Raw genomic sequence first — 26,084 nt, forward strand, 5'->3', positions numbered from 1 at the left:
ACGTCGTCTACGTACCAGATACTGTTACGCTGGAGTTTTGTACGAAATTACCAGGCGGACTTCATGGGGACTCGCGCAACCATGGGCCTTGAAAAATGTCGGGAGTACAACGTACTTACACATCTTTATTGATTTCAAAGCTGCATATGATACAGTCGGTCGAGACCAGCTATGGCACATAATGCATGAACACGGTTTTCCGGAAAAACTGAAGCGACTGATCAGAGCTAAATTGGATCGAGTGATGTGTTTTGGGCACATCTCGGGAACACTCTCGAGTCCCTTGGAGACGCGACGACGATTGAGACAAGGCGTACATGACTTCGATATCATAGCCAGGAACCTTGCGATGGCGGAGGCACTCTACGTCTGACTGAAAGGGAGTCTAAGAGGATCGGGCTAAAAATAAATGCGTAGAAGACCAAATACATGACAGCAAAAGGATCAAAGGAAACAAACACGTACCTCCTACAAAACTCACAAGTAGTTCTTTATGAATTTGAAGTCGTGAGGCTGCTCGCGGAGGCAATACGCGCCCTTGTCGTGTCCGAGCGGAAGGTACTGCAGACGATATTTGGCCGAGTACAAACTAAAAGCGGAGATTGGCGGAGGCGTATGATTCACGAGCTACTTGTACTGCTTGGAGAGATTCCCATCGTACCTAAGACCTAAGTAACAATGAGAGATTCTCTTTGAGCCTCTTCTCTTTCGCTTGCCATGGCGATGCAAATGTACTTTAAAATATTAGCTTTGCATGAATCGATTGCTAGTCACAAAAAAAAATTTTTTTTGTTGAAAAGCATTCATTTCACCGTAATAATCAGAAGAGCGGGACCCCAAAGAGACTCTCAATGTTACTTAGGTCCTTTTGAAAAATTACATGAAAGTTCTCTTCAACAAATCCACCAACACCAGGAACAGGGAGGCTCAACGTAATAGAGGGCTCGACCAGGTCGAAAGTGATTTGCGACTTCTGAGACGACGGGGAAATTGGCGACGATTGGCCCAAGTCAGAGTTAAATGGAGACAACTGCTTGAAACAACACGAGCCATCCCGGCTCTAGGCTGCTGATGATGACGACGACGATATAATGTGTCATCCTCGTTTATCGTACGCAACTACCGACCAACAAGTTTAATCTAACTGATTTTTCTAACGGGACGACGTAACAGTATCAGTAGACCCAGCCAGCACCAACTCGTATAGAGTTACGAGGGGTAAAAGTGCGATTCGATGATTTATCGGTGCAGATTCCGAGTAAATTAACTAATTTGGCATGGATGGGTGACTACTTTGACAGTTTGAATCTAACGTAAACTTTGGTTGCTTACGAAGAATAATTGCTAAGTTATGTGCAAATGTTATTTTAGGGCGGTTTTGATGTAATTTTTCGTTATACGGCAAATACGATATCAACAGGAGGATATTACTTGTTGAAAATTCATAGCAGCGTTTTACATCACTCACGTATCTGTTTTGAAAATACGGTGAAAAGAATTTACAAAATATATTTCGCTTTTCCGTAATTTAATCTAACCCCGTCAAGCGCTTAGCGGGGTAAAAGTGCGATTCATAGACGAGGCAAAAATGTATAACTTTAGGCACTATATTACAGATACTAGAAAAGGAAGATCTGCAGAAAACTGTGTGCTCTATAGATGTTGGCCGAAGGAAAACTATATTTTTTCGCTGATGAAACAAAAAACAAACGTTTGGAAAAGTTTCGATCTAATGGAGGCTGCAATACACCAGCGCAAAATAGGAAAGGTGCAAATTGAGAATATTCCTTACCGAAACATAACGCAGATTGGAGATAATATTGTTTTGTTGGCTACTGTTGTGCTAATTTCATGGTTTCGAGCTTTGCACTTTTGCCCCGCTTGTGGGGTGAAAGTGCGAATCGGCACTTGATCAGAAGAAAGAATTTATTTCGCAAAACACTATTACCGCAGATGATTTATAGTTGAATGTAAAGACATTGAGTTACTGCATCACTATAAAATATATTATGTTGTTGTCCTTCTTTATATCTCACGAAAATTGATGACGACTTCAAACATCGCACTTATGCCCCGCCCTACTCTATCAATGTACGAAAACCGTCGTAAATATCTCTTAACAAACTCGAATTCGTAAATAAAACCTAATAAAGCGCGCTTGAATTGATATTCTATCGTTTATAATGCTAGTAACTGACAAACATACGATTTTCAGCACAAATTCGTATAGCTGCATGCAGCTGGTCGCGCTTAATCGGATCTTATCGTATTGAAATGCAGTTGGATTTCGAATTTGGCATGGTTCGATTTTGGCATGCCTCGATTTTCCTTTTTTTCGGGTTATCCAACTGGTCGCTTAATAGCGTATAAAACTCTGCGCTGGGCCCTTTTGTGATGTCAACAAAGTGTCAGGGAGACCTCAAACATCAGTTCTACCTGACGAGACAGGCACTGTCGCCCACTAAAACACAGGTAGAGCCCCAAGCATAGCCGTCACGCCTATACCCGCAGGCGGAGGCGTTTCGGCCCTGCGCGGACTCCACGAACTGACTCTAAGATCTCTCTGCCAAAGGCCGGAAAGTCATATTTTAAATATAATGATGATGATGACGATGATGATGATAATGATGATGATGACGATGATGATAATAATGATGACGATGAGAAGAAAAATGATAGATCGAATTTGTAAATGTGCTTTGGACTTTTTGTACCACTCGAGTTGCAATATGTGGTATAGTGAAGAAGTGGAGGATTCGTCAGCCCCGCCTGACACCGGTCTTCAACCGCGCGCCCGCTTTCAGTTTTCCAACACAAACAAATGAACGAATAGGTAAGACAAATTTCGGAGCATTAGTGGTTATCAACTTATCAGGGCAAATTTAATCTTTCATCCCCTTAGCATGCACAGTGTATTCCCACGATACAAAGTAAATTGAGCGCAGCACAAGCTGGACGTTCGCGGTAGTCGACAGAAGCTTCAAAATATAGAGACTCGCTCGCCTTCCAACCCTCGAGACCAAAGTGCTGTAAAGCTCTGGGCTTAAGCGTCTCTTTAAGACTCGACCCCTTCCCATCGACAGAGCCCGCGGGCGGCCATCAGAGCTCAGGACAGCCACGGGGCCAGTGCAAAAATCCTACTCTATCTAGCAGCACCGTCTAGCCGAAACTCGAACACGCGACACGAATCGACCTAATTTTCCCATCTGCTACCTAAGAAGTGCTATTACCCGTAATTATTACAGAGTGGTTCTTCGGCATCCAATCGGATCTGGTATCCCGCTTACATCCCCTTACTAACCCTAAGCCCCCGACCAACTCAATCAATCCGACATTTTTCGGAGATATTTGTGACAGTTGTGATAAATAGGGATGAATCCCAGAAAACTTAATCTATTGTCAGAGATCCCCATACTGGCCTTATTCTTAAACGGAATAAAAGCACTTTCTGAACAACGCAACAATCACATTTGGTAAATTTTTACCCCGAGTCCCACTTGAAATCACAAAAGTATTTTGATATATACCCACATTCAGAAGTAAACGTGACCGCTGTTCATTTACTGATTAGTCAAAAAGCCCTACACCACGACAAGGTTCGTAGGGGATTTTGGCATGCCTCGATTTTGGCAACAAAAGTATCCGTTTTTGGCAACACAAGATATTTCTCTTCCAAAAACATGCTTAAATATCAATCAGTTTCCGCATACATGCTTTAAAAATGATGCCCTGAGTATGTTCCTGAAAAAAAGTTATGTGGTTTCGAACAATAATATTTTTATTGCCGTAGGACTACGTCTTACCGCAGGGTGTCACTAGCTTATTTGCACCGGACGGATAGCTCTTGTCGGACTTTTTAAACATAAAATGGTTGCAATCGGTGTTTAATGATATTTAGTCAACTTCTAAAGCATTTACATTAAATTTTTTCATATCGAAAAAGGGTGTCGATTTTGGCACGGTTTCGATTTTGGCAACATAAGCGACACGCATTTGTTGCCAAAATCGAAATCGAAATATAAGTGTATCGCTCAAAATTATTCCTCAGTGCGTATATCGCCTCCAATGGTCTTGTTTGTTTGTCCCCGTGTTCATGAAGGAGCATAAATCTCCTCCAACCCTACGAGCAATTTGGTATTTATATGTAGAACTTAATTTGAAGAAATTCTTTAATCTAAAACCTGATTTGTCCGACCGAATATTTCGTTTAATTATCAAAATTCGAGGAAACATTTGTTCATCAGAATAAAAATTCGTAACGATGAATTAAGCAAAGCAACATCGTTCTATTATTTGGAACTTACCCTTCTGTCCTCTTATTCGAGCTACTGCTCCGATTATTCAGAACAATTTTGGGTTTGTGATCAAGTTTCAAACATATAACGAATGGTTTATTGGACTACTTGGTGCCCCGAGCTCAACCGATAGTTAAATTAAGCGTAAGAAAATAATGCGATGCAATTTATTTCGGAAAAAAATTAGGACATGCTAAAATGGTCTCTCCATTGCATAAAACGAATTAAGCGTAGAGTTTCACTAGTGATCGTTTAGGTACCGGTCTATTCAAGTTAAATGTCGTAGCGATTTTTCAAAGTCTGATCATAGTTCAGTTTGATTCGTCTTCGTTCGGGGTACAGTCTAACCTTGACCCGGAAGTTCGATCTGGATGCAAAATTTGCCAGGTTGAATTGTTGGTCTTTTGAACTCCTCGACGCACTGAATATTTGTTCTCGAAGTATAGAAGTGTGGTTTGAAAAACTGGCTATATTGACCGCAGAGGAAAAGTATTGTTCTAACAACAATCAGACCTTATACCGATTAAATGCATGCGCCTTGCGAGTCAACAGTCACCAGACCAGCATAGTACAGATTTTTTATGTCATTTTTTGTATAAAATAACCAAATTTCTATACACAACTTTTGAATTAAATATCTGCTTACTATCAAAGAAACAAAAAAAATTGATAATCATCATTTAGGTTGTGATCTCTTCCATTTGAAACCACAATCAATCAAATTGGTCCAGTGTTTGCTGAGAAACGTTGCCATGTTTAATGCCGGTCAGACATGAAATTCTAAATTTCAAAACTCTTTGAAATATGTACATTACACACCAGATAGATTGTGTGCACTTGTCATATTCTATTCCCCTTGGACACACGTGAAAGCATTCAACAAAGAGGTGCCAGATACTTGAAATGTTCGGTATATTTACTTCCAACGCCAACAACCCATGACTTCCGTTGAATTTCCTTGACATTTTCTGACTTTTCCAGGTTGAAACGAAATTCCCTGGCATTTTCAGGTGTTCCCTGATTTTCCAGTTAATTGACACCCTGCAACAGTTAACTGCCCTGTTGTACCCTGCGACCAAGTAAATGAAATGTCGCCAATCAATTCTGGGATAAAAGCGTCAGTAGAACTCGTATTCCGTCACCCACGTTTTCGCACGAGACATCAATTTTGTTTAGATTCTAATAGAATATCGGTCCAAACTGTCCAACACAAGGAGTGGTTGCAAACTTTACGAACACATTTTACGTTCAGGACATCAAATTTGTTGATATAAAGAGAAATAATGCGCATCCATCCTGTTGGGATGGAGATGCTGTTAGATAGAGTCAGTAGGATTTTTGCACTAGCCCCGTAACTGTTCTGTACTCTAATAGCCGGCTGTAAAGTCTGTCGATAAAGAAGGGTGAAGTCCTAGAAAAGACATTTAAGCCCAAGGCATTGTTATCATTTTTTCGTGACGCTCACATTTGTTGATTTTTTAAAATACTTTGCTACCTTCATTTCCAGTAAGACCCAGTCCTACTTCAAAAGCAAAAACCGTACTGTTGACTAACATACGGTCACTGACTGACATCACAAAAAAACCATATGTTTAACAAAAAAATAACCAGCAAAAGTGAACAGACACCCTAGGTGTCATTTATAGCGATTGATTTAGTTTTTTTTGAGCAGGTAGGTATATGTCGTGAAATTCGATATCTTGTGTTAGTAAGCCAACAAACGCTGTACCGTCCGTCCGGAAAGCAAAAGTTCCGACCGGGTTGAACTAACTTCCTACTGGGATGGAAGCAATTATAACTGAGGGACGCTAATTCCGAACTCAGCGAGCGAGCGAACGAACGAGCGAGGGTGGTATAACGATTAATAGGAGCTTTGCCTGCATGTTTGTCGTAGGCATGTATTTCTGTATGCTCTCTTTATAGTCTCATTTAGAATGGAAGACCTACTAAATGGTCGGTTGTTTTTTACATCGTCATCATCACTCAAACTGGCAACCATCAGTCACACCGTACTACGTAAGGCAAGGCAGCAAAGCAGGCGTTTAGCTCTAGGGCCTGGGAGATATTGAAACATAAGAGAGTGGAAAAGTTACAACAGAGTAGCTCGCAAGTATTTGTACTTTGCAAAGTAACGAGCTCCATTTTTCCCCTGCCACTTTATTTCGTTTAACTCTCGTTTCAGTTATTCTACAGACAATCATTCCACAGCAGTTCCAGTTCGGGTACTTTGGATACTTGTTTCCTACAATGTTGCTTAAATAGCGTTATGGCATGTCAAGAAAGAGAATATTCTCGGAATGGTATGCTGCACAAGTGTTATGATAATGTTTCAGTTTTTCTTAGCTCTATCCTCGTTTGATTGCACTGGACTGGGAACTGCAGCACTGAGTGCAAACATTAAAAAAAGGAGAACGTGGGGTGCCAGCTAGCCAACAATGTGGAAAAATACTGCGGTTCACTCATGTTTTCGAACATTTCCCAAAAAATGTCTTATTAAATCATGCCAAGAAAAATGATTGCCAAGTCACATTCACATCTCTCAACTGCGGAAATATTCTCCCACCTTGAGGAATTGGTTTATTGCGTTGACTGCACGATGTGTCGTCTACCGCCAGTTCAACCCTCAATGCCCTTTGCAAAATGCACAGCGAACTACGCAATCAAACCGCGGAGCGGGAGAGTGAAGCATGTATATTCCAACCAACATCCAAATGCATACACTCACAGTGAGAAGCGCTGTACGACTTTGTATCCGTACTCGGTCGGAACAGAATACACTCTCGAGCATATCGTACTAATAAAAGGTTCATCATTGTGTCTGCGGCTTGTGGCACACACAACTCAAACCGAGGAGACCATGGATGGGGGGGGGGGGGGGGGGCAGCCAGTGCCAGGCCAACCTCATCAACGGAAACCAACCGTATGTCCGTGGTGTTAGTGTTTAGCAAATTATGACGATTTGCGATCAGAATTAATCGTAAAAAAATCATATAGCGCTGCGATTGATATGTTCCATCCATGCATGCCCCTGCTACTGCCGCTGCTGCTGTAGAGCGCTTGCTTGCTTTCTACATATTATTAGATTTTAAGCGATGATTCACGGGAGGGAGAAATAAATCTGAATCAATGTCTTTCGCGGACTTGCTTGATGTACAATAATTGCTACAATGAAAAGGAAATGGTCAAAAGCATGTGTTTTCCATGGTGATAGTGTTAATCCGCTCCAAATGGGCTTTTTGTTTGTTTGTGTTGCATCGAGCAAGACAGCGAGCAATTTATGTATAATCGCTTGAAAATCTTAGGTTAAAAATAATTCAACATTTACCAAAACAGTAATAAAATCCATCCGAGTAATGCATAGTTTTCGATTGATTTTTGCTAGTAACCACTCGAACGCTTTCGTGCGTCGAAATAAAATGTTATCTTAAGTTTAGTTGGGTGAAAAAAAAGCAAAAAAAGAAATTCCACCCAATTTTAATTGCCATTCAATGCGTTCAACAGAATCGGGGCAAATTTATCGGCTTCTTGTCTGAAGAGTTGTCGTCGTCGTCGCTATGCTCAGCTCATGCCTGATTAATTCTCCAGATCGCTCTCGTTTCTGTTTCTTGCTCTCCCGGCTCTGGCAAAAAACGAACGACGTCCGATTCTCGCCTTTCCCTGCCGTGGTGTTCCCGTTAGTGCCATTTCGGGAAAACCTGTTTGCCCTCTACATCTGACACACGGGACACGACGACTGGATGGACTGAACTATGGTGCTGTCAAATGGGAGGGAACCCATGCGAAGAAGGAAGAAGCGGTCGGGTGGAGCAGGTGATTTTTTTAGGAGCGGAACAACCGATGTTATGTGACTTCTGATGTGAAAGCAGCATAAGTTCGTGTGACATCATGGGGATTGCTGACAACAGCGAGAGCCAAGCAGCAGGAGAGTGGTGGGTGGTGGGTGTTGTTCAAAATATGCGCTACAATGAAGGATTTCATAAATTTTTCAAGAGAATTATAAGCATTTTCCAATTAAAGAGAGCAGAAACTATGTTATACTTTTGGTTGCTGTTTGTTGCATGTTACCAGCGTATGCTTCTGCGGTTGTGCAATTTTCTTTTATTCTGATTCTCTCACTTACATGCACAAAAGCATTTCTCGAACATGATGTCTGGTCTGGGGAGAAAGGTACATGTATATCTTTGCGATTGGTGTGCTTTTAATTGGGAAGACCAGAGCCGACTGGTTTGCGATTTAATATCAATATGGATCGAAGTGAGCAAACTTTATGGCTCCGTTGGTCTGTATGATTATCTCACTGGTTTACATCGCCCTTCCACAGCCCATGTAGAAGGTGTTTTACGCTTCGCTTGCAGCCATTCGGATAGCCTACGCGTAGGTAATGATACCCTTTTGTGAGAAGTTCCTGATATGTTGTTCCTCAAATCACAATCAGTACCATACCACTTCTTTGTTTTGCGCTGACAGAAAGTCTCATTGTGGCATTGAAATGGCACTGAAGCCACCGCATTGTTACTTGTGTAACATTTAAAAAAAAATCATATCGTTGTATGAGATACGTTTATTAGCTTTATGTTCAATAGCTCACTAGTCGGATGCTCATTTGAGTTTAGAGAAAAAAAGGTCAACGGTAATGGAAAACTGATTTCACATTTTTATTTCACATTTTTAAGTTAACCTTAAACGTGACCTTTACTATTCATTAAGACTTTGTCAGATTGATGTTGTATAATTTGACTATCATTGAACCCGTTTACAATAATTCAAATCTCGGCTGGGCGGTGCCGTTCAAAGTCAGTAGTAGGATCATTGCACTAGCCCCGTAGTTGACCTATAGTCTAACAGCAGGTTGCAAAGTCTGTCGATAAAGAAGAGTCAAGTGTTAAACACGTTTAAGCCATGGCTTTACTTTTTTTGTTTGAGACAAAAACCAGGCTTGAGTATACGATTGGCAAATTACCCTATTTAATAAACAACCAATAAAAAAATAAACTATCCTTCATTCAAATTAATTCAATCCATCATTCAAACTACTCCTGTACTTAATACGTAACATTGACATTTAATGAATATTTTGAAAAAGGAGGAAGTGCAAAGAATGATTAATTGGATAACCTGGAAAATTTTGATATAAATAGAAGATATATCTGGTTGTGCAATAGCAGGTGAGGCTTACACCCACGCTCTTTCGGTTGGCACTCGAATGTATTACTCACTAAACTGCTGCCACCAGTTATTTTAGCTAATCACTAATCTAATATCTAATTTTGTATTATCTTTACACTTCTATCATTTGCTGTATACGCGCTACACATTTACTATGCGACGATATTTTTTGTATGACTGCTTTTTTTTACCGATGTCGGTCAATGCCGTAGAAACAAGCAGTACGTTGCCGACAGTCGCTGCGGCGATAATTAAAATCACCACCTGATGTTTTTTTATTTACTCGTATATGACTAATTGTCATTAAGAAAGAAAACTGAATAAACCGATAAAAGGTCCCACCAGCCCTCTTTTGGATAATCGTATAATGAAGGCACTTGAGCAAAAGGATGCGATTTCAGGACGGGATGTGACCAAAAAGGTTCACACGTCGAAATCAAACGTTCATCGCGCAAAAGAACGTTTAAATCTGTGAACTTATAAAAACAGAAGCTGTCAAAACTAGGGTGGACGCACGATTCGTGGTGGTAGTACCAGTAGTGGTAGAAGCTCGAATTGTTCCATTGTTTTTGCGGATTTTGGTACAACTTTGATACTTATCAAATAATACTGTTACTGGTAGTTCGATTATTAGTAGCGTGCATCCTGCATGCTGTTCAACATCGCTCTTGAGGGGGTGATCCGACGAGCGGGCATCGAAACGAGAGGCACGATTTTTACCAAGAGTAGCCAACTTCTAGGCTTTGTAGATGACTTCGATATTATTGCCAGGAACTTTGCGACGGCGGAGGCAATCTACGCCAGACTGAAAGTGGAGTCTAGGAGAATTGGGCTAAAAATAAATGCGTCGAAGACCAAATACATGAAAGGAAGAGGCTCAAAGGAAACAAATGCGTGCCTCCCACGGACGGTAACCGTTGACGGCGACGAACTAGAAGTGGTAGAGGAGTTCGTGTATTTGGGATCGCTGGTGACCGCGGACAACAACACTAGTAAGGAGATCCAGCGGCGCATCCAAGCGGGAAATCGGGCCTACTTTGCCCTTCGTAAAACGCTACGATCAGGAAGCATACGCTGCCGCACGAAGCTAACAATGTACAAAACCATTATTAGACCGGTAGTTCTTTATGGACGTGAAGCCGTGACGCTGTTTACGGAGGACATACGCGCCCTTGCCGTGTTTGAGCGGAAAGTGCTGCGGACGATATTTGGCGGAGTACAAACTGAAAGCGGAGAGTGGCGGAGGCGTATGAATCACGAGCTACAGGCACTGCTTGGGGAGACTCCCATCGTACATCTAGCGAAAGTTAGCAGGCTACGGTGGGCCGGACACGTCGTAAGGATGCCGGACGACAGTGCGACGAAAATAGTCCTCTTCAACAACCCCACCGGCACCAGGAACAGGGGGGCCCAACGTGCACGATGGCTCGACCAGGTCGAAAGCGATTTGCGACTTCTGAGACGACTAGGAAATTGGCGACGAGTGGCCCAAGACCGAGTTGAATGGAGACGAGTGCTTGAAACAGCACGAGCCACCCCGGCTCTATGCTGCTGAAGAAGATGAAGAAGAAGAAGGTAGTTCGATACTTATCAGGCTTGTACCAAAGTCTGCAAAAATAGTGGAGTAGTGCTACCACTACTACTAGTGCGTCTACCCTAATAGAAAAACGTCCGATAGCAGCGGTAGAAAAATGATAGTAAGTTTATTGCCTAACTTAATGGATTTCTGGGATCCCCCTCACCCATGCATTCCCTTAACTTCAATTTGCTTTTTGTAGTTTGAGGAAGGCAACTGCTTTCATCAGGATATCTGCAGTTTGCAATCAAGTTTCAGCGTGGTGTAGCACGATGGATTTTCTCTCAACTTGTTCTTTAACAAAACGATGACGCAAACCTAAATACTTAAGTTCCGCTAGGCAAATGGTTCTCCTGCTATCATAATACAGTGGTACTGGTGATTCGCTTTCAGACAGCTCGACTGTGAACGATCTGCACCATAAAGCTTCTTGCGTCGCAGCCGAAAAAGTCATATATTCAGCCTAGGTTTGTTGATAAGACAACAGTTGGTTGATGCCTACAATGCCACGTTATCACTCCTCCAGGATGGACAAATGCGTATCTGGTTTCAGCATCGTTTCCCCAGACTGCATTGCTAAAGTCTCTGAATTCGGCCGGCTCATTTCATCCATGTAACGCTTCTGGTTCAGCATAATTATCCACTCCGCGAATTCAGACGAGCTGAGAATCTGCTTCGCAACGCCGAGAACTTTCATCAAGAATATTGCCATCAGTTGCTCCTTGACCTTGACGCAGTAACTGCATCCAACGAGTACACCTCCAAATGCAGTTCGCATACCTCACCACAGGCGCGTAAATTTAATGGTACACTACGCCTTTCACCTGCTGATATCCCTTGAGTCGGACATAATATTTCTGCAGCGATTCGTCTGCTTGTTTTGCACTTGAGATACAGAATTCTTTTGAGAAGTGATGTCGAAACTCATTTCAAAACAAGGTACTTGCCTGGAAGCCGGTGCTCCCGTCCACTGCGCCTTACAAGTTCGAGTTGGTGTTCTGATTGTGGATAGAGCGCAGATGATGATGATGCTTGTTCTGATTAGCATACGTTGTCCTCCAGATGTTTCTCTGGCTTTAGCATGCTTAGTCACATCATCTTTCGCCGGATTGGAATGCAACCCATCAGCAACATCCTATTCTGCTACGGGAAACTTCATCACTTATTGCTCAAACGATTCTATATTCTGTTGTCCACTTTGCTGCTCGTTCGAGAACACAACGTCTTGACTTACGAAAACTTTTTTGGTTTGTGGGTTGTAGACACGGTATCCCTTGGTCCTCCTGTTGCATATCCGACGAATACTCCAGCATCGGACTTGGACTATTTCTTCCTTCGCACTTTCGGAACATGGACCGTCAGTTTTGTCCCGAAATTTACGCTAGTTTTACGGTGACCTTTTCTGTTGGTGTCACTGCAAGCAATCTTGATCATAATTCAAGAATTCACCAACTATATAAGTTTCTATCTCCAGGTCACCCCTAGCCACCACGAACATCCCCATATTGTTGGCAATCATCACACTTCGAGGGTTCTCCAGCCCTTCAAGATCACAACACGTATGGGACGAAGATCCAGACTCGAAAGTCCAATCTTCCTTAATCAATTTTCCTTCGTTCGATAGCGCAAACGTCGAATGTGTATACGACTTGTTCTTACCCCTCCCTCTGTGGTTCCTTTGAAAGTTCCGGTTCCTTCTTGCATTCCGACGCCTAGTGTCAAACATGCTTTTTTATGTTTGACCAGCTTATTGTGTAGTATCGTTGATTTATTGTGATATCGGGTGTTTACTATTGTATAACCTGCACTGCATTTCTTTTTACTATAATCGCTATTTAGTGGGCGATTTGCTTATTAAATTTTATACGTGCTTGTGGGTAAATCCCCAACCCTTTCTTAAAAGCTTTCTCTACTTTGCCAACTCGTGCCTCGCTGCCAGTTCATCCCATATTATAGCAGTCAGACTCATTGCGTTCCTCTGACCAATATCACTTAACTACACACAAGCACCGAATTCGGTGAAACTTGACTGAAATCTAAACAACCGAGCGTTCAGGTAAAAAAAATTGATACCAAACCTTACTAAAGATCCGTAAACGTCGATATGCACCAACGAAATTTTACCGAACGTTCAGCTGTTAATATTTCGGTAAATTTTACCGTATTTTTTAAGTGTGTATAAAAGGAACTTTTGCACTGTCAAGACGCTTTATCTGTTAAGATAGAATTCAGCTTGAAGGAAGAGTGAATGAGGGGTCTGAGAATAAACCCATGCTTAAGTCACTTGACATCGAAAGGTCTGATTCTACTATGATTGGAACCCATGACCACTCGCTTGTGAAAGCGGTTCTGGTCATAGAACGTCCTTTCAGCATCGCATCCTGCCGAACCATCTGACCACTTGACATCCAGGTGAATCTTCGTTTTAACAGTATCCACCGGGATACTTCAAGACCCATGATCATGGGATCGTACCTGTTCGGTAGTCCCGAAAACAGCATAGTGGACATTCAATGGTATCATTGACTTCTAATCCGATTGCAGCCAATTTGTGACCGAGTGGTCATCAGAAGATTTAAGTAGGCTTCGACCGATTCACACTCCACATCTTGACCTCGTGTCAACTACCGAAGTAACCCGAATTCCCGGATGTAACCGTTGTAATTGTAATTGTAGTAACTTCATTTGTCACGAGCTGTAGTTTTGATGACCATGTAATCGCTCTGTCAATGGTAACGTACTGCCTCCACTTGCTGGTGATACCCTCGGGAACCTTTATCTCGAGGACCTAGTTCTACAAGATTTTATTCGCATTAACCCTCTAACGGGCAACATCGTAAAAACGATGCGATCGAGCAAATGATTACTTTATCATGAAAGTACACTCAAAAGAAGATCAAGTGTTGATTTTCGTGGGAAAATATTTATCTGGGGGACCGCTAGGCAGGGCCTTTAATTATCACCGAATTTCAAACAAAACAGAAAATCTTTTTTCTTAGCATACATTGTTTTTTATGCCTCTGAGTTTCGTATGTACAACTGCACAGTGATTTTCATCGTAGTATACAAGTTCAATATATCGTGAAAATAGAACAGGAGAAAGTGATTTTCAAATCCACAAGGTGATATTCACTTCAGGAAAAAAACAATTTTAAATGCAGTAAATGAAAAGAAAAATCTTATGTCCAACAGCTGAACGCAATAGATGCTAAATAACAACATAATTTTTTATTATTGATTTTCACTGCTCAAACGTGAATATCAGTTTGTTACAATATCACAGGGCGCTGATATTGTATATTCTCGTGCATGAAGTTCATGCTTACTGCATTTAGTTATTATGTACGTTTGATCAAAGCAAGCAGATTTTCAATGCAAGATAGACTGATAATCCAGAAGTTTGAACGCTATGCTGATGAATATTAACAGCACTGCCGCTAGGTATGAAATAGTCCGATTTCTCTTTTTAGTTTTACATGCCTAAAGCCTAACAGCTCTACCCAAATATTTTTTCAGTTCCAATATATCACAAAATTGAAAAAAAGCATGTAAATTACTCATAGGAAAAATTTAAGATCGAACATTGTGTTCTAGATGTCCTTTTTCTTCAAACATAAAAAAGGGAATATTCGCACCATAATGTTTTCCGAATTTTCCGGAATTCTTGTTTTTGAAAGATGATAACTTTTGAACGCATAGTCAGAATGTTGTGATATTAGTATCAACATGTCAGGAAATCTGTTCTGAACACTTTTCTCATATTATCAATTCAAGACAAATTTCGTATGTGGCTGTGGAGCTCCATAAGCGAAGGCCGTCTACAGACGGTCTTACCCGTTAGAAGGTTTTAAACTTTTTGTGTTTGATCGTTTCCTACAGCTGCAGATGCTTTCTTTCTAACTTCAGGATTTGAATCCGATCTAATTCTGTTTTTGGGAGAATACTGTACCGACATTCGGAAACTATTAGACCAGTAGTTTAAAACACCCACTCAAGTAAAAAAATTGGTAAAAAGACTATGGTCTGACAAACTATTTGTGGCTGGGGTAAAATTTCACAACTGTTCACTACAACTGCTTCGACGAACATCGAAATATACGTCAAGAAGTATTTACAAAAACTAATTCTACCCATGATTCTCGCTGGTTGGTGAGCGGCTGGATAATGCGTAATACAGTCCCCATAGTGGTCCTTAGTCTCTTATCTATCAATTCTTATCGCTACCTCTTCGGGGTCGACCAAACCTCGTGATTTTAGTCATGACCTTGAAATACGGTCAGGCATATATTAATATTTTTTTTTTAAATGATGGTTCTACAATTGATGAAGGGACGGTAAGGGAAAGTAATGAAGGATTTTTTGGAAATGGTGGGGAAAGAGGGAAAAGGAAGGGGGGGGGGGGGGTAATATGTAGCTATGCTTAACAAGTTGTCGTTGTGACTCCTACAGATTGTTCAATGCTGGAAGGTGCATGGGTCGAACCAAGCTATAATTTGAGATTATAACTGGATTCGAACCCACAACACCCGCCAGGGCATGTGGCTCGCTGGTACCTATGAACCACAACGCCTCTGTTCTTCATTACTTTCCCTTACCGTCTCTTCGGGGTACCAGCCGGAATACGAGCAACCTTAGCGGAGATCGGGTAACTAATCCCAGTGGAAACTAAAGTCGTATACCGGCAGGAAAGGGGGTACAGTGTTGTTTCGGCACCATGAGACGGCAGCCCCACCTCGAGACTCGATAGGGTGGCCCAAGCAAGGAAACCCACTTGAATCAAACTACTACGAGCATTCAAGCAAATAAGAATCGAAATATTCGGAATCGACCAAGGCGACGAGGCCCCTCAACACCCTTCCTTCATGCTGAATTCTATATTATCCCGATATGGCCTATTGACAGTGCAAAAATGAGACCCACTGGTGCACTGGTTTTGCCACGCTAGGAATGGCTACAATTGGGGACTGCGCGCTGTCATGTGGAACGAGGTGGGCAAAGTAGAGAAATCACTGAAGTAAGGGTACCCAATTACACACAAGCACGCATAAAAAATTCAATAAGCATATCGCTCAATCAATAGCGATTATAGCAAAAATAAATGCAGTGCGGGTTATACAGCAAACACCCGGGCGATATCACGATAGATCAAACGTTGCTGGTCGCAGAGATGAGTCCGTACAGGAAAAAAGGCGACGAAATAAGGACGACGAATGGGTACTCGGAACTTGGAACTGCAAGTCGCTAAATTTCGCTGGTGTTCGAACAGCATGAACCCCGTAAATTCGCCATCGTAGCTCTGGAGGAAATCTATCGCAAAAGAGAGAGGATTTGGGAGATCCGCGGCGGAAAGGCCGAGTTTTACCAGAGCGGCAGCATTACCAACAAACTGGGAACGGGCTTTGTAGTGTTGGGCAGTATGCAGGATCGGTTGATAGATTGGAACGAGATCACCGAGAGAATGTGCTGTTGAGGATAAAAGGCCGTTTCTTCAATTACAGCATCATCAAAAGTGGACTGCCCGCCCGAAGGCAGACACGACGATGAGAAGGAAGCATTGTACGCGAGGCTAAAAAAAAACACGGATCATCTGACCAATGCAGTAGCACTGTATGTACGCTCAATACTGTCAACCGTATACCAGACACGCTAAAACCGTTCTCCTCGGCTGAACAACATTGGGCGGCTAGATAACGCGCTATCTGCCGAGAGCTTGACTACGAGTTGACTGTTTCAAATCTCGCAGACGGTTGTGGCAAAATATGCTCGGCCAACGGAGAGACCGCTACCGCACCAGGGGCAGAGGAAGAGCTCCAGAGTATACAAAGTGATTGACTTGATGGGAAATGCCAACAAGTGGTGAAAAGAAAAAAAATGCTTGGAGAGATTATCTGAACATTGCCACTAGGGAGAACTTGGCCAAATACTGATGATCCTGAGGAGTAAAAAGCACCAAAGCGGAAGTTAACCTAGGAGTGCCCGTGGAAGATAGTAATGTCCCAGAAGTCAAACGAGAAATGGGGTTGCTGAAGACCAACAAAACCGCCGGTACGGACTGCCTAGATCCTGGCAACGGCTCTATCACTGGAATATATCCAAGGTTTGGGAGGAGAAGCAGCTACCGGAGGAATGGACGGGTTCCATTTACGAAAAGAGTGATTAGCTCGACTGCAGCTATCACGGCTTAACGGTAGTAAACTTCGCCTACAAGGTACTCTTCCTGATCCTGTTACGCCGGCTGTCACTGATAGCATAAGGTTTCGTAAGAAATTACCAGGCAACCACGTATCAAATTGTTACCATCCGACAGAACTTGCAGAAATGTCGGAAGTACAACGTGCCCACGCATCACAACTTTATTGACTTCAAAGCAGTATACGATACAGTCGACCGAGACCAGCTATGGCAGATAATGCAAGAACACAGTTTTCCGGATAGACTGATGCGACCGATCCGCGCTACATTGGATCGAGTGATCGAGTGTTTCGTGCATATCTCGGGGACATTCTCGAGTCAGTCCCTTCGAAACGCGGCGAGGGTTGAGACAAGGAGACAGGTTAGTCTGCATGTTACTCAACATCGCTCTTGACAGGATGATCCGACGAGTGAGCGTCGAAACGACAGGCACGATTTAGCCAAGGATAGCCAACTCCTAGGCTTTGCAGATGACTTTGATACCATAACCGGGAACATCGCGACGGCGAAGGCTGTCTACACCAGACTGAAAGTCAGAAAGAGGAAAGGGGCGTTGGCGTATGAATCATGAGCTACAGGTACTGCTTGGAGAGGTTTTCATCGTACATCTGGCGAAAGTCGGTAGGCTCCGGTGGGCCGGACACATCGTAAGGATGCCTGACGAAAGTGCGACGAAAACAGTTCTGGTCAACAATCCTACCGGAACTAAACACAGGGGGGCTCGACATGCAAGATGGCTCGACCAGGTCGAAAGCGATTTGTAATTACTGAAACGACTGTACTCTAAGAGCCGGCTGCGAAGTCTGTCGATAAAGAAGGGTCAAGTCTTGGAAAGACGTTTAAGTCGTTTAAGTCTAAGGCTTTGCTTTAAGGTCAATTGCACGGGACTCCGACACTTCGGGTGGAATGACTCTTTAGCGTCGTTTGACTTCGTTCCTCGCTCGTAGCAAAAACGTTTGGAGACGTTTTTCGCGGCTTCTGTTGTTTGCGGGTGGACTTGCATGTGAATTTTACGAATTCACATTTCGCTTTTGCATCATCACTTTTCCTCTAGATGTTTTTACTGAATCGCTGAGAAAATTTGCTAAAATTTTTACTTAAAATATTTGTTCTTCAAACTTGAACAACAACAAAAACAACCAAAAAACGTCTTCGTAAAATTTTTGTCACCAAAATACTATGAATTGACGCGAATTTTACTTGCAATTTTCCGGAAACTTATAAGGCCTTGATTTTTTAATCTTCCAGAGATTAGAATCAAGCTATAATTTGTCTTGGTTAATTCATACAGGGTGGCAACTGGATACGAAAAACCAAATTCCCTGATTTTTCCAGGGTTTTCCCGGTGTTTAATAAAATTCTAGGTTTCATATTGCGATATAATTTTAACTGAAAATGTGTTTATCAATCTACGAGGTATTGAGAAAAATTTCCCCACCTACTCTGTTTCCCTAGGGGAATTCTTCAATCACTTTCTCTTATTCTGCCGACCAGCAAATTACACTCCTCCCGTGAGTTCCTTATCTGTTCTTTTGCCCGCGCAAGTTTATTCGCAAACTCAGGCGCAAGCGGAGTTTTAGTGCCCATTGCGGCTAGCTCTTGAACCCGCCGTGGCGCTTTTCCTGCCAGCCACGCGTTTAATTTTCGTTCTCCCAGCCAAGGACCATGCAAAAAAGCAGTTTAATTGAGCTAATTTTTGATTTCGCTTTACCACTGGTGGTTGTTCTACTTTCTGACCAACGCGACTTATTTCACTTTGCATGGATTGATCGGGATTTACTCTTCCGGGCCCAAGCTAGAGCCAAAAATTCGTAACGTGGAAGGTAGGGTCGCTACACCCGCATTTCGGTTACAACTTGTAACATTCAACAGTATGGCAAGTTTATGCACTGCCGTGAGTCAGTGGAATTTCTCCAACATTTTTCTCGAAAACCAAATTTCGCTGCGTTGCCACTGGGATTTACTTCGATGTTCTGTGAATTGTGTCACATGCCGCAAAATTTCCGTCCTGAAACTTCAATGTCATTCGATTCGACTTGACTAACGCCAAACGAAACGCGCAAAGTAAGTGCAAACTAAATTTGTTATATTACTTCACTTGCCTCGCAGAATAAGGCCCTTTGCAAAAAACTGAGCTAATTATCGATAGCCCAATCTATCGCTTGTATGCCGTACTTCTTTTTCTTCTATTTCTAAGTGTTCTTGACTGCTCAATGCATCGATCATGGGGGTTGTTTGAAAAAATCCCTGATTTTGTTAAAAATTCCCTGATTATTCCAGGTAATTTCAAATTCCCTGACAATTCCAGGTTTTCCAGGTTTTTCCAGGTAGTTGCCACCCTGTCATAACATATCCTGGCAAGAGCATACATACACTGTTGGTAATATAGAATACTTTCAGCAAGAAGGAATGGTGTCGGAGAATCCAAAAAAAATCATACTCGAGTCACTTGAAGTCGAACAAGTTGATTCTACGCGCATTTTTTCTTGTATTGTTCGATTATGACTCACTCAAAAGCCAGAATGTATCGGTTGGAGCACACAAAGATGATGACAAATTTCCGGAAAGCGTTTGCTTCGCATTTTTTTAGTATGTTTGTAAGTCGTTTGTGAGAAAAAGCTGGTAAAGTGGATCCTTTTAATAAACTATTTCGGTGATTTACAAAACATTATAACAGCGATACAGCATTTCACATTCAAATTAGACGATGTAAAGCACGATCTGTAATTGATTTAATTCTATTGTTTCCAACTGTTAGATGAAACAAACTAATTCAATATGTCATCTCGAATTTTCTCAACCATTTTACTAAGCAAAATATCAATAATCTATTTCATAATGTAGTCTACGCATCCGCAAAAACTGATTTTCTAATTTATCTTCCTTAGCAATTGTATAATTATAAGTGTAAAAAATTATTTTTCGTCTGACGACTTCTCTTTCCATCATAACATACTATGTACTAGATTCCATCAGAGTTTTCGAGGGACAAAGATTCCATTCCAATTCTTCTTAAATCAGAAAATTGCATTCCTCTTTTGTGTCGGAAGTTTGTTGTTGGTCAAAGGAATCTTTTACGACGTAGGTATTGTTTTGTTATTAGTTTCGACAAAAAAACTCGCGTTACTTCAATTGAGTAAATAATAAATTGTCGGAAAATTAATGATGCTCAACTGAATCGGTAAAGTACGCCTAATGGTTCCCAACTAGGAAATCAACAGTCCGTTAACTGGTGCACAGAAAGTGCTACACCTACCAATAAAATAATAAAAATAGTTATTCATCAAAACACGCAGCAGCAGCAGCTAGTAATCAAACACCGGCAACCTGCTGCCACACGACTGCACTCGCGTACCGATCAAGAAACAGTTCGCCATCAGTTATCATCGGGCTGCTACTAGAATCTTTTGCAAGGACTTTTGCATTCCGTCCGTCCGCTCTAACTAGTACTACCAACCACCACCCGTCACCGCTCGACTCGCTGGAGGATAGATGATCGAACAACACCGGTGCCGACCGAAAAAAAAACCCTACGAATAGAGAGAGAGGAAACCTGGACGCGCGCGGAGCGGAATATCCGGAGCAAAACAAAAAAGGTAATGACGGATCCTATAGAAAAAATGCGTTTGCCGGTTTCCTCTCTCTCCTTCGTACATACGGGCGGTCGGTCGCGCGCTGCAGATGCTTGGGAGCAGCAGCAGCTATTGGGCGGCCCAAAAGTGATGCGCTCGGCGACCAGAATCCAAGAATCGAGCAGTTTGCGACCAGTTTCTATCTAACCGGCGAACGGACGAACCGACGGGCGGGTGAGCACAAATGAGCGAACATACGAGAGCGGGTGGGTGGCTAGGTGAAACGGTTAGTCGGCCAGTTGGCAGAAAACGTGTACGGAGTAGAATGGAACAAAAGACCGCCCACGAGAGAGTGAAATAGGATCCAACCTCGAGCACTTAGTTGTTCATAACGACAGTCCTACAACAGCGTTGATGCATAGGTTTGGTTACTAAAGCATTTCAAATCAAGCCTCACGATTACGGCAATCAGCCCAATTTCGAAGTTCATTGTACTTTGTGTAAACAGAGAATCAAACTATAAATATTGTGCTATTTTCAACATTCAACCAAACTTACCGTTCCGTCCGGTGTCATAAAGGCGTTGAAATCTGGTGTGGCATTTTTCACCGGACTGCGAGGAGCTTTCTGCGGGCTGGCAGACTTCGAACGCCAATTACCACGTCCTCGACCACGACCACCACCGCGTCCTCGGCCGCGACCAGGCCCTTGACCACGACCGCGTCCCAAGCCGCGACCCCGTCCACGGCCCCGACCCCGACCCCGAACGGGTGTTGCCATGAGGGAGTCCGTCGATGGCGGCAGAACAACACCGTCTTCATCTGCAAGGAAACAAAAAACAAACATAAATTGTAATGTTATAAGGACAACTTATAAGGATACTTACTGATTACGGGTGCTGGTGGTGCTGATTTTGCACCTCTGGCAGATGCGGAGATTCGTCCACGGCCGCGACCACGACCACGGCCTCTACCTCGGGGTCTGTAACGAACGAAACAAGTGGATTAATACCTGCTTTGTGATGGTCATCGTTCCGGTGCGAATGCGAACTACAACTGGCAGTGGTGGGCATAGTAGAATACGCGAGAGGAACTTTGTCGGCTCGAAGCAACGGCCTTCATCATCGGCGGTGCGACGCGGTGCCGCGCTTGGCGCTTACTACTAAACACAACGAAAGGGTACAAAACAGCCCGTCCGTCCTTGCGAGATTCCACTACTACCATTAGTGTCTCTCAATCGGCCGCCGATTGTTGTGTGTTCAAATGCAGAGATACGAAAAAAAGGGGGACACTACAATCAGCTGATTGCCGCCAGCGGTAATCGGTTGCAGCATTCTCGTCCGCGGGAGGCATGGTTGGTTATACGTACTAACACGTAAATTAAAACAGGTGCAGAAACACGCTCGAGTAAAGAGCAATCTGCTTCGAAACGAGAACTGCCGGGATGCTTGATTCATTACGCACGGGCAAAATTGATCATGTTAATAAAAAACATAAGATTACATCCGCGGTTATTAATAGGTTGATGAAGTTTAGACTGAAAATGAAAAAGCTCGGGATTTCGGTAGGCAATCGACTTTTAAATGGATGACTGATCCACGTTAAAATCTTCTACTTAAACAGAATTTACGTCCGGGAATCGAGATTGCTACGGAAACTTACTTGTTATAAAAAATTCATCAATTTAACTCGACAATTGAAACCTTTAAATTCGTTACCAGCAAATCAAAAAATTATTACAAAAAAAAACCATTTTCCAGCGCTGCGTTGAACCTGCTTACTTCATTTCAATATTTTTTATATGTTGAGGAATTCCTTTTTGGATGCAGGTTTTGCTTCGGTATCCGTGAAATCCGTAAAATCACTTTAAACATAAAGCTGCGTCTAGATTGACAATATGTAACATGCAATTTGTTCCTAACTGCCCGATGTTTACCAGTAACTAAGGCAACGTAACGCAAGGAAACGGTAGCTGCAGAAGCAATATTGAGCAACAACTAGCAATGTGTCGCATTCCATATGTTGCCAAAAATTGCCCAATTTAAACGCACTTTAATGTGATAGCCGGGACATTGAACATCGCCGATTGCAGAATAAGCATTGTTGAATATCGACAGCGAAACAACAAATAGTTTATTCGTGCCATTGGACGAGGCAATTCCGGATTCAATTAAAGATCATTGTTATTACTTGCCAATTTGATTCCAAATATCCCAACCTTCTTCTCGTCAGCTGGTGGTTTTGACGTACTGAAAAAATTCGCTGGAAAGAATTTTCTGGCTTTACCTTGGGGAGGCAAATCAGTAATTGCAAGCATTTCATGATATCCAGAAATTTCACAGAAAATGCATGCGGATCATTCGATGAAAAAAGCGAATAAATCTGGACGCTCCTCATGTGTCACCGACACGCGTCTTGTGGTAGGAAAGGGCTGTTCGAGCCAAAGATGCTGGTGAGGTAGGAACAGAACTTTGTTAGCATGTTTATGAATGCATGAGCAATACCTAATGAAGCACGAATGACGTAAAAAAATCTTGCACAAACGCCTGAAAAATCCAAAGTGGTCTGGATCAAAGTTGACTTAAGTGCTAAAAATGCAAAAATCAATAGTGTAATATTCTGAAGGGTTATAAAAGAGAAAGTAGGTGTGGAAAAGCGGTAAAGACGTTTCAAGAAAACCGGAGCTAGGGACCGAAGGCAGCTGAAGGGGAAGATATTGAGGTGCGTTAGGTCCAATCGTGGCATATCTATCCAGGATAGGGCTAGAAAGTAGATACGATGCACGAATATCCGGATTCGAATGTCTCCGAGCGTCAACATGAAGGAAGTTCCTTGTTCGAAAGACCCCTTCCGGAACGTACAGATTCAGCTGTTCCAGGATACGTGGACAGTCAATTTGCCCGATCAAGAGCTTAGCAGCGAACACAATTTGAGCTGTCATACGTCTCTTTTCAAGGGGTTCGAGTCCTAGCAATTATCTGCACCGTGTATCATATCGAGGCAAGTTCAACGGGTGCTCCATGGTAGCGTACGAAAAGCATAACGTACGACTTTTGTTGCAGCGCTTCGATCCTCATAAGCCAACTAGCTTGAAACGGATACCAAACTATTGAGCAGGACTCAAGTAATGAGTGCACTAAAGAGCGGTATAGCGAACGAAGACAACACTGATCCCGAGACTCATTAGCAATTAGAAAGATGAATCTGTGTCACCTGTTAGCCCTTGAGAGATCACTCTTCTTCTCTTCTCCTTCTGCCGAGCGCACAGTCTAGATTCACTCCTGGGCAGGGACCAAAACGGTTACATTTTTTCTATACGTTTGACAATGTGCAGCGCCATGTCAAAATTTCAGCCAATACCGTCGCTTCGTATTGTGTCTGTATCGAGAGAGCCTGTCTCTTGATGCGTTGAAACTGGCTCGAATACGTAGGTACATGATAATAAGCAAACATTCTTATTTGCACTGTGACCAGTCACAGAAAATGACGCAGTATGGACAAGCGATAGAGAATTAGGTGTAATTATCGATGCGCATTTCACCTGAAATTTATGTAATAAAAATTGTTGCATTTTGGCACGGTTTTGAAAGTTGATCACTACTTTAAAGATCTTGCGAGAATAGATGCAGTAGAGTTCGTTTTTATTTTTGGGAACGTTCTTCTTTAAATTCGCATTATTTAGGGAAAAGCCGTAGGCACACGAATGAAGCAGCAAACGAGAATACCAAAAACCACTATACCTTTTGTTCGGGATCGCCGTCAGGGTAGGTACTAACGGGACTGGTTTCTTCACACAAGTAAGTAGTAACAGTACTCACACAGTCACAGTCACAGTAAAATAAAACAAGATATCGAGAGACAACCATCCGCCAGCGGCGGTGACTGCTAGTGCACTGAATACTGATTGCTATTTATTGAACGCCTTTTATACACTTGTTGTAAATAGATTTCTTCCACATTCAGAACAATAGCTCTTGCGTATCCCGTTCGGTCGAACGGACAATAGTTTTTTGTGACTAGATTCAGCAGGACAATAGAAGCTAACTGCCAAGGAATATTACAATGCGGCTTTCTGCCGCAACACTTTTTGTCATGCATAGTGCTAGAACGTTGAAGCGTGTCTCTGCCGCTCCGAAGTATGTACGACACGATGAGCAAGCGATGCTATCGTTTTTTTTGAATGGGATTTGATCCATTAATTTGAACTTTTGTAGATGCTATCGTTATTCTATTATTTCTTCTCGGTGCGTGTGTACTAGAAATCTGCCGCATGACCGGTCGCAAGAAATAATGTCAAATGTCTTCAGATTTTGGTCACCAACCAGTACATTTTACGTCCCAGCTCCTGGGGCACAAATCTGACTAGCCCCTTGCAATGCAGGACACAGAATAGAATAATTGAAAGAAATCGGGTCCAGCCAGCTGCTGCAATCTCAAACAATCAAGCGTGTTTTTATGGACAAGTATATCTTAACATCACCCACGAAGAACAGACAACATGCTACTGTTAGCGGTTTCGACGGTGCAACAAAGGGCGAAAATGTGCCAGCAGCCCAATGGCATCGGAGCGGAATTTGGGATACGGAAAAGCGACCGGAGGAGTGGAAAGTGCTGTCCCAAATCATTTTCCGCCAACTATCACTAGACGATCAACAATGGATAAAATATTTACACTGCGGTAGATCCTCCAAAAAACAAAGCCTTGGGCATAACCGTATCTAAAGACATTATCCTTCTTTATCGACAGACTTCGCAGCCGGCTGTTAGAGTACTGGACAGTTACGGGGCTAGTGCAACAATCCTACTGACTCTATCTAGCAGCACCGCCTAGCCGAGATTCGAACATACGACAACTGTGGCTAGTTAGACCAGCATCGTACCTCGAAGCTAACGGGGCGATTCCTCCAAAAGGGCAGTTAATACAGAGTTTCCACGCACTATTTGTTCATTGACTTCAAAGCCGCATATGATACCGTCGACCGGAAAGAGCTGTGGAAAATCATGAACGGGAACAGCTTTCCCAGGAAGCTCATCAAATTGATGCATATTATCGGCAGACCATCTGTGGCGATAGCTGAACAGTACACCAGACTAAAGTGCGTAACAGAAAAGATAGGGTTAAAGGTAAATACGTTTAAAACCGACACCGCTCGAGGAGTAGTATAATGATCGACGGCGATTAGTTTGAGGTACATTAGCACCAGTCGTTAGATTCAGAGGCGTATTATCAGCGGAAGTCGAGCTTACCATTAGACCGGTTGCTCTTTACGGGCATGCAACATGA

The 26,084-nt window shown here is 42.6% G+C and overlaps 1 protein-coding gene across 3 annotated transcripts in view; it reads right to left on the minus strand.

Annotated features, from left to right (window-relative positions):
- The window catches only part of LOC128741483 (supporter of activation of yellow protein), a 52,967-nt gene that overhangs the window by 13,895 nt on the left and 12,988 nt on the right, over positions 1 to 26,084 (minus strand). For all 3 annotated transcript variants that reach the window (XM_053837338.1, XM_053837339.1, XM_053837340.1), the window contains exons 3-4: positions 21,688 to 21,782; positions 21,360 to 21,622 (exon numbers count right to left, since the gene is read on the minus strand). In XM_053837338.1, the coding sequence (XP_053693313.1) occupies positions 21,360 to 21,622; positions 21,688 to 21,782 (358 nt within the window). The remainder of the gene's footprint in view (positions 1 to 21,359; positions 21,623 to 21,687; positions 21,783 to 26,084) is intronic.

The sequence above is a fragment of the Sabethes cyaneus genome, chromosome 3 (assembly GCF_943734655.1).
Source record: "Sabethes cyaneus chromosome 3, idSabCyanKW18_F2, whole genome shotgun sequence".
Classification (NCBI taxonomy): domain Eukaryota; kingdom Metazoa; phylum Arthropoda; class Insecta; order Diptera; family Culicidae; genus Sabethes; species Sabethes cyaneus.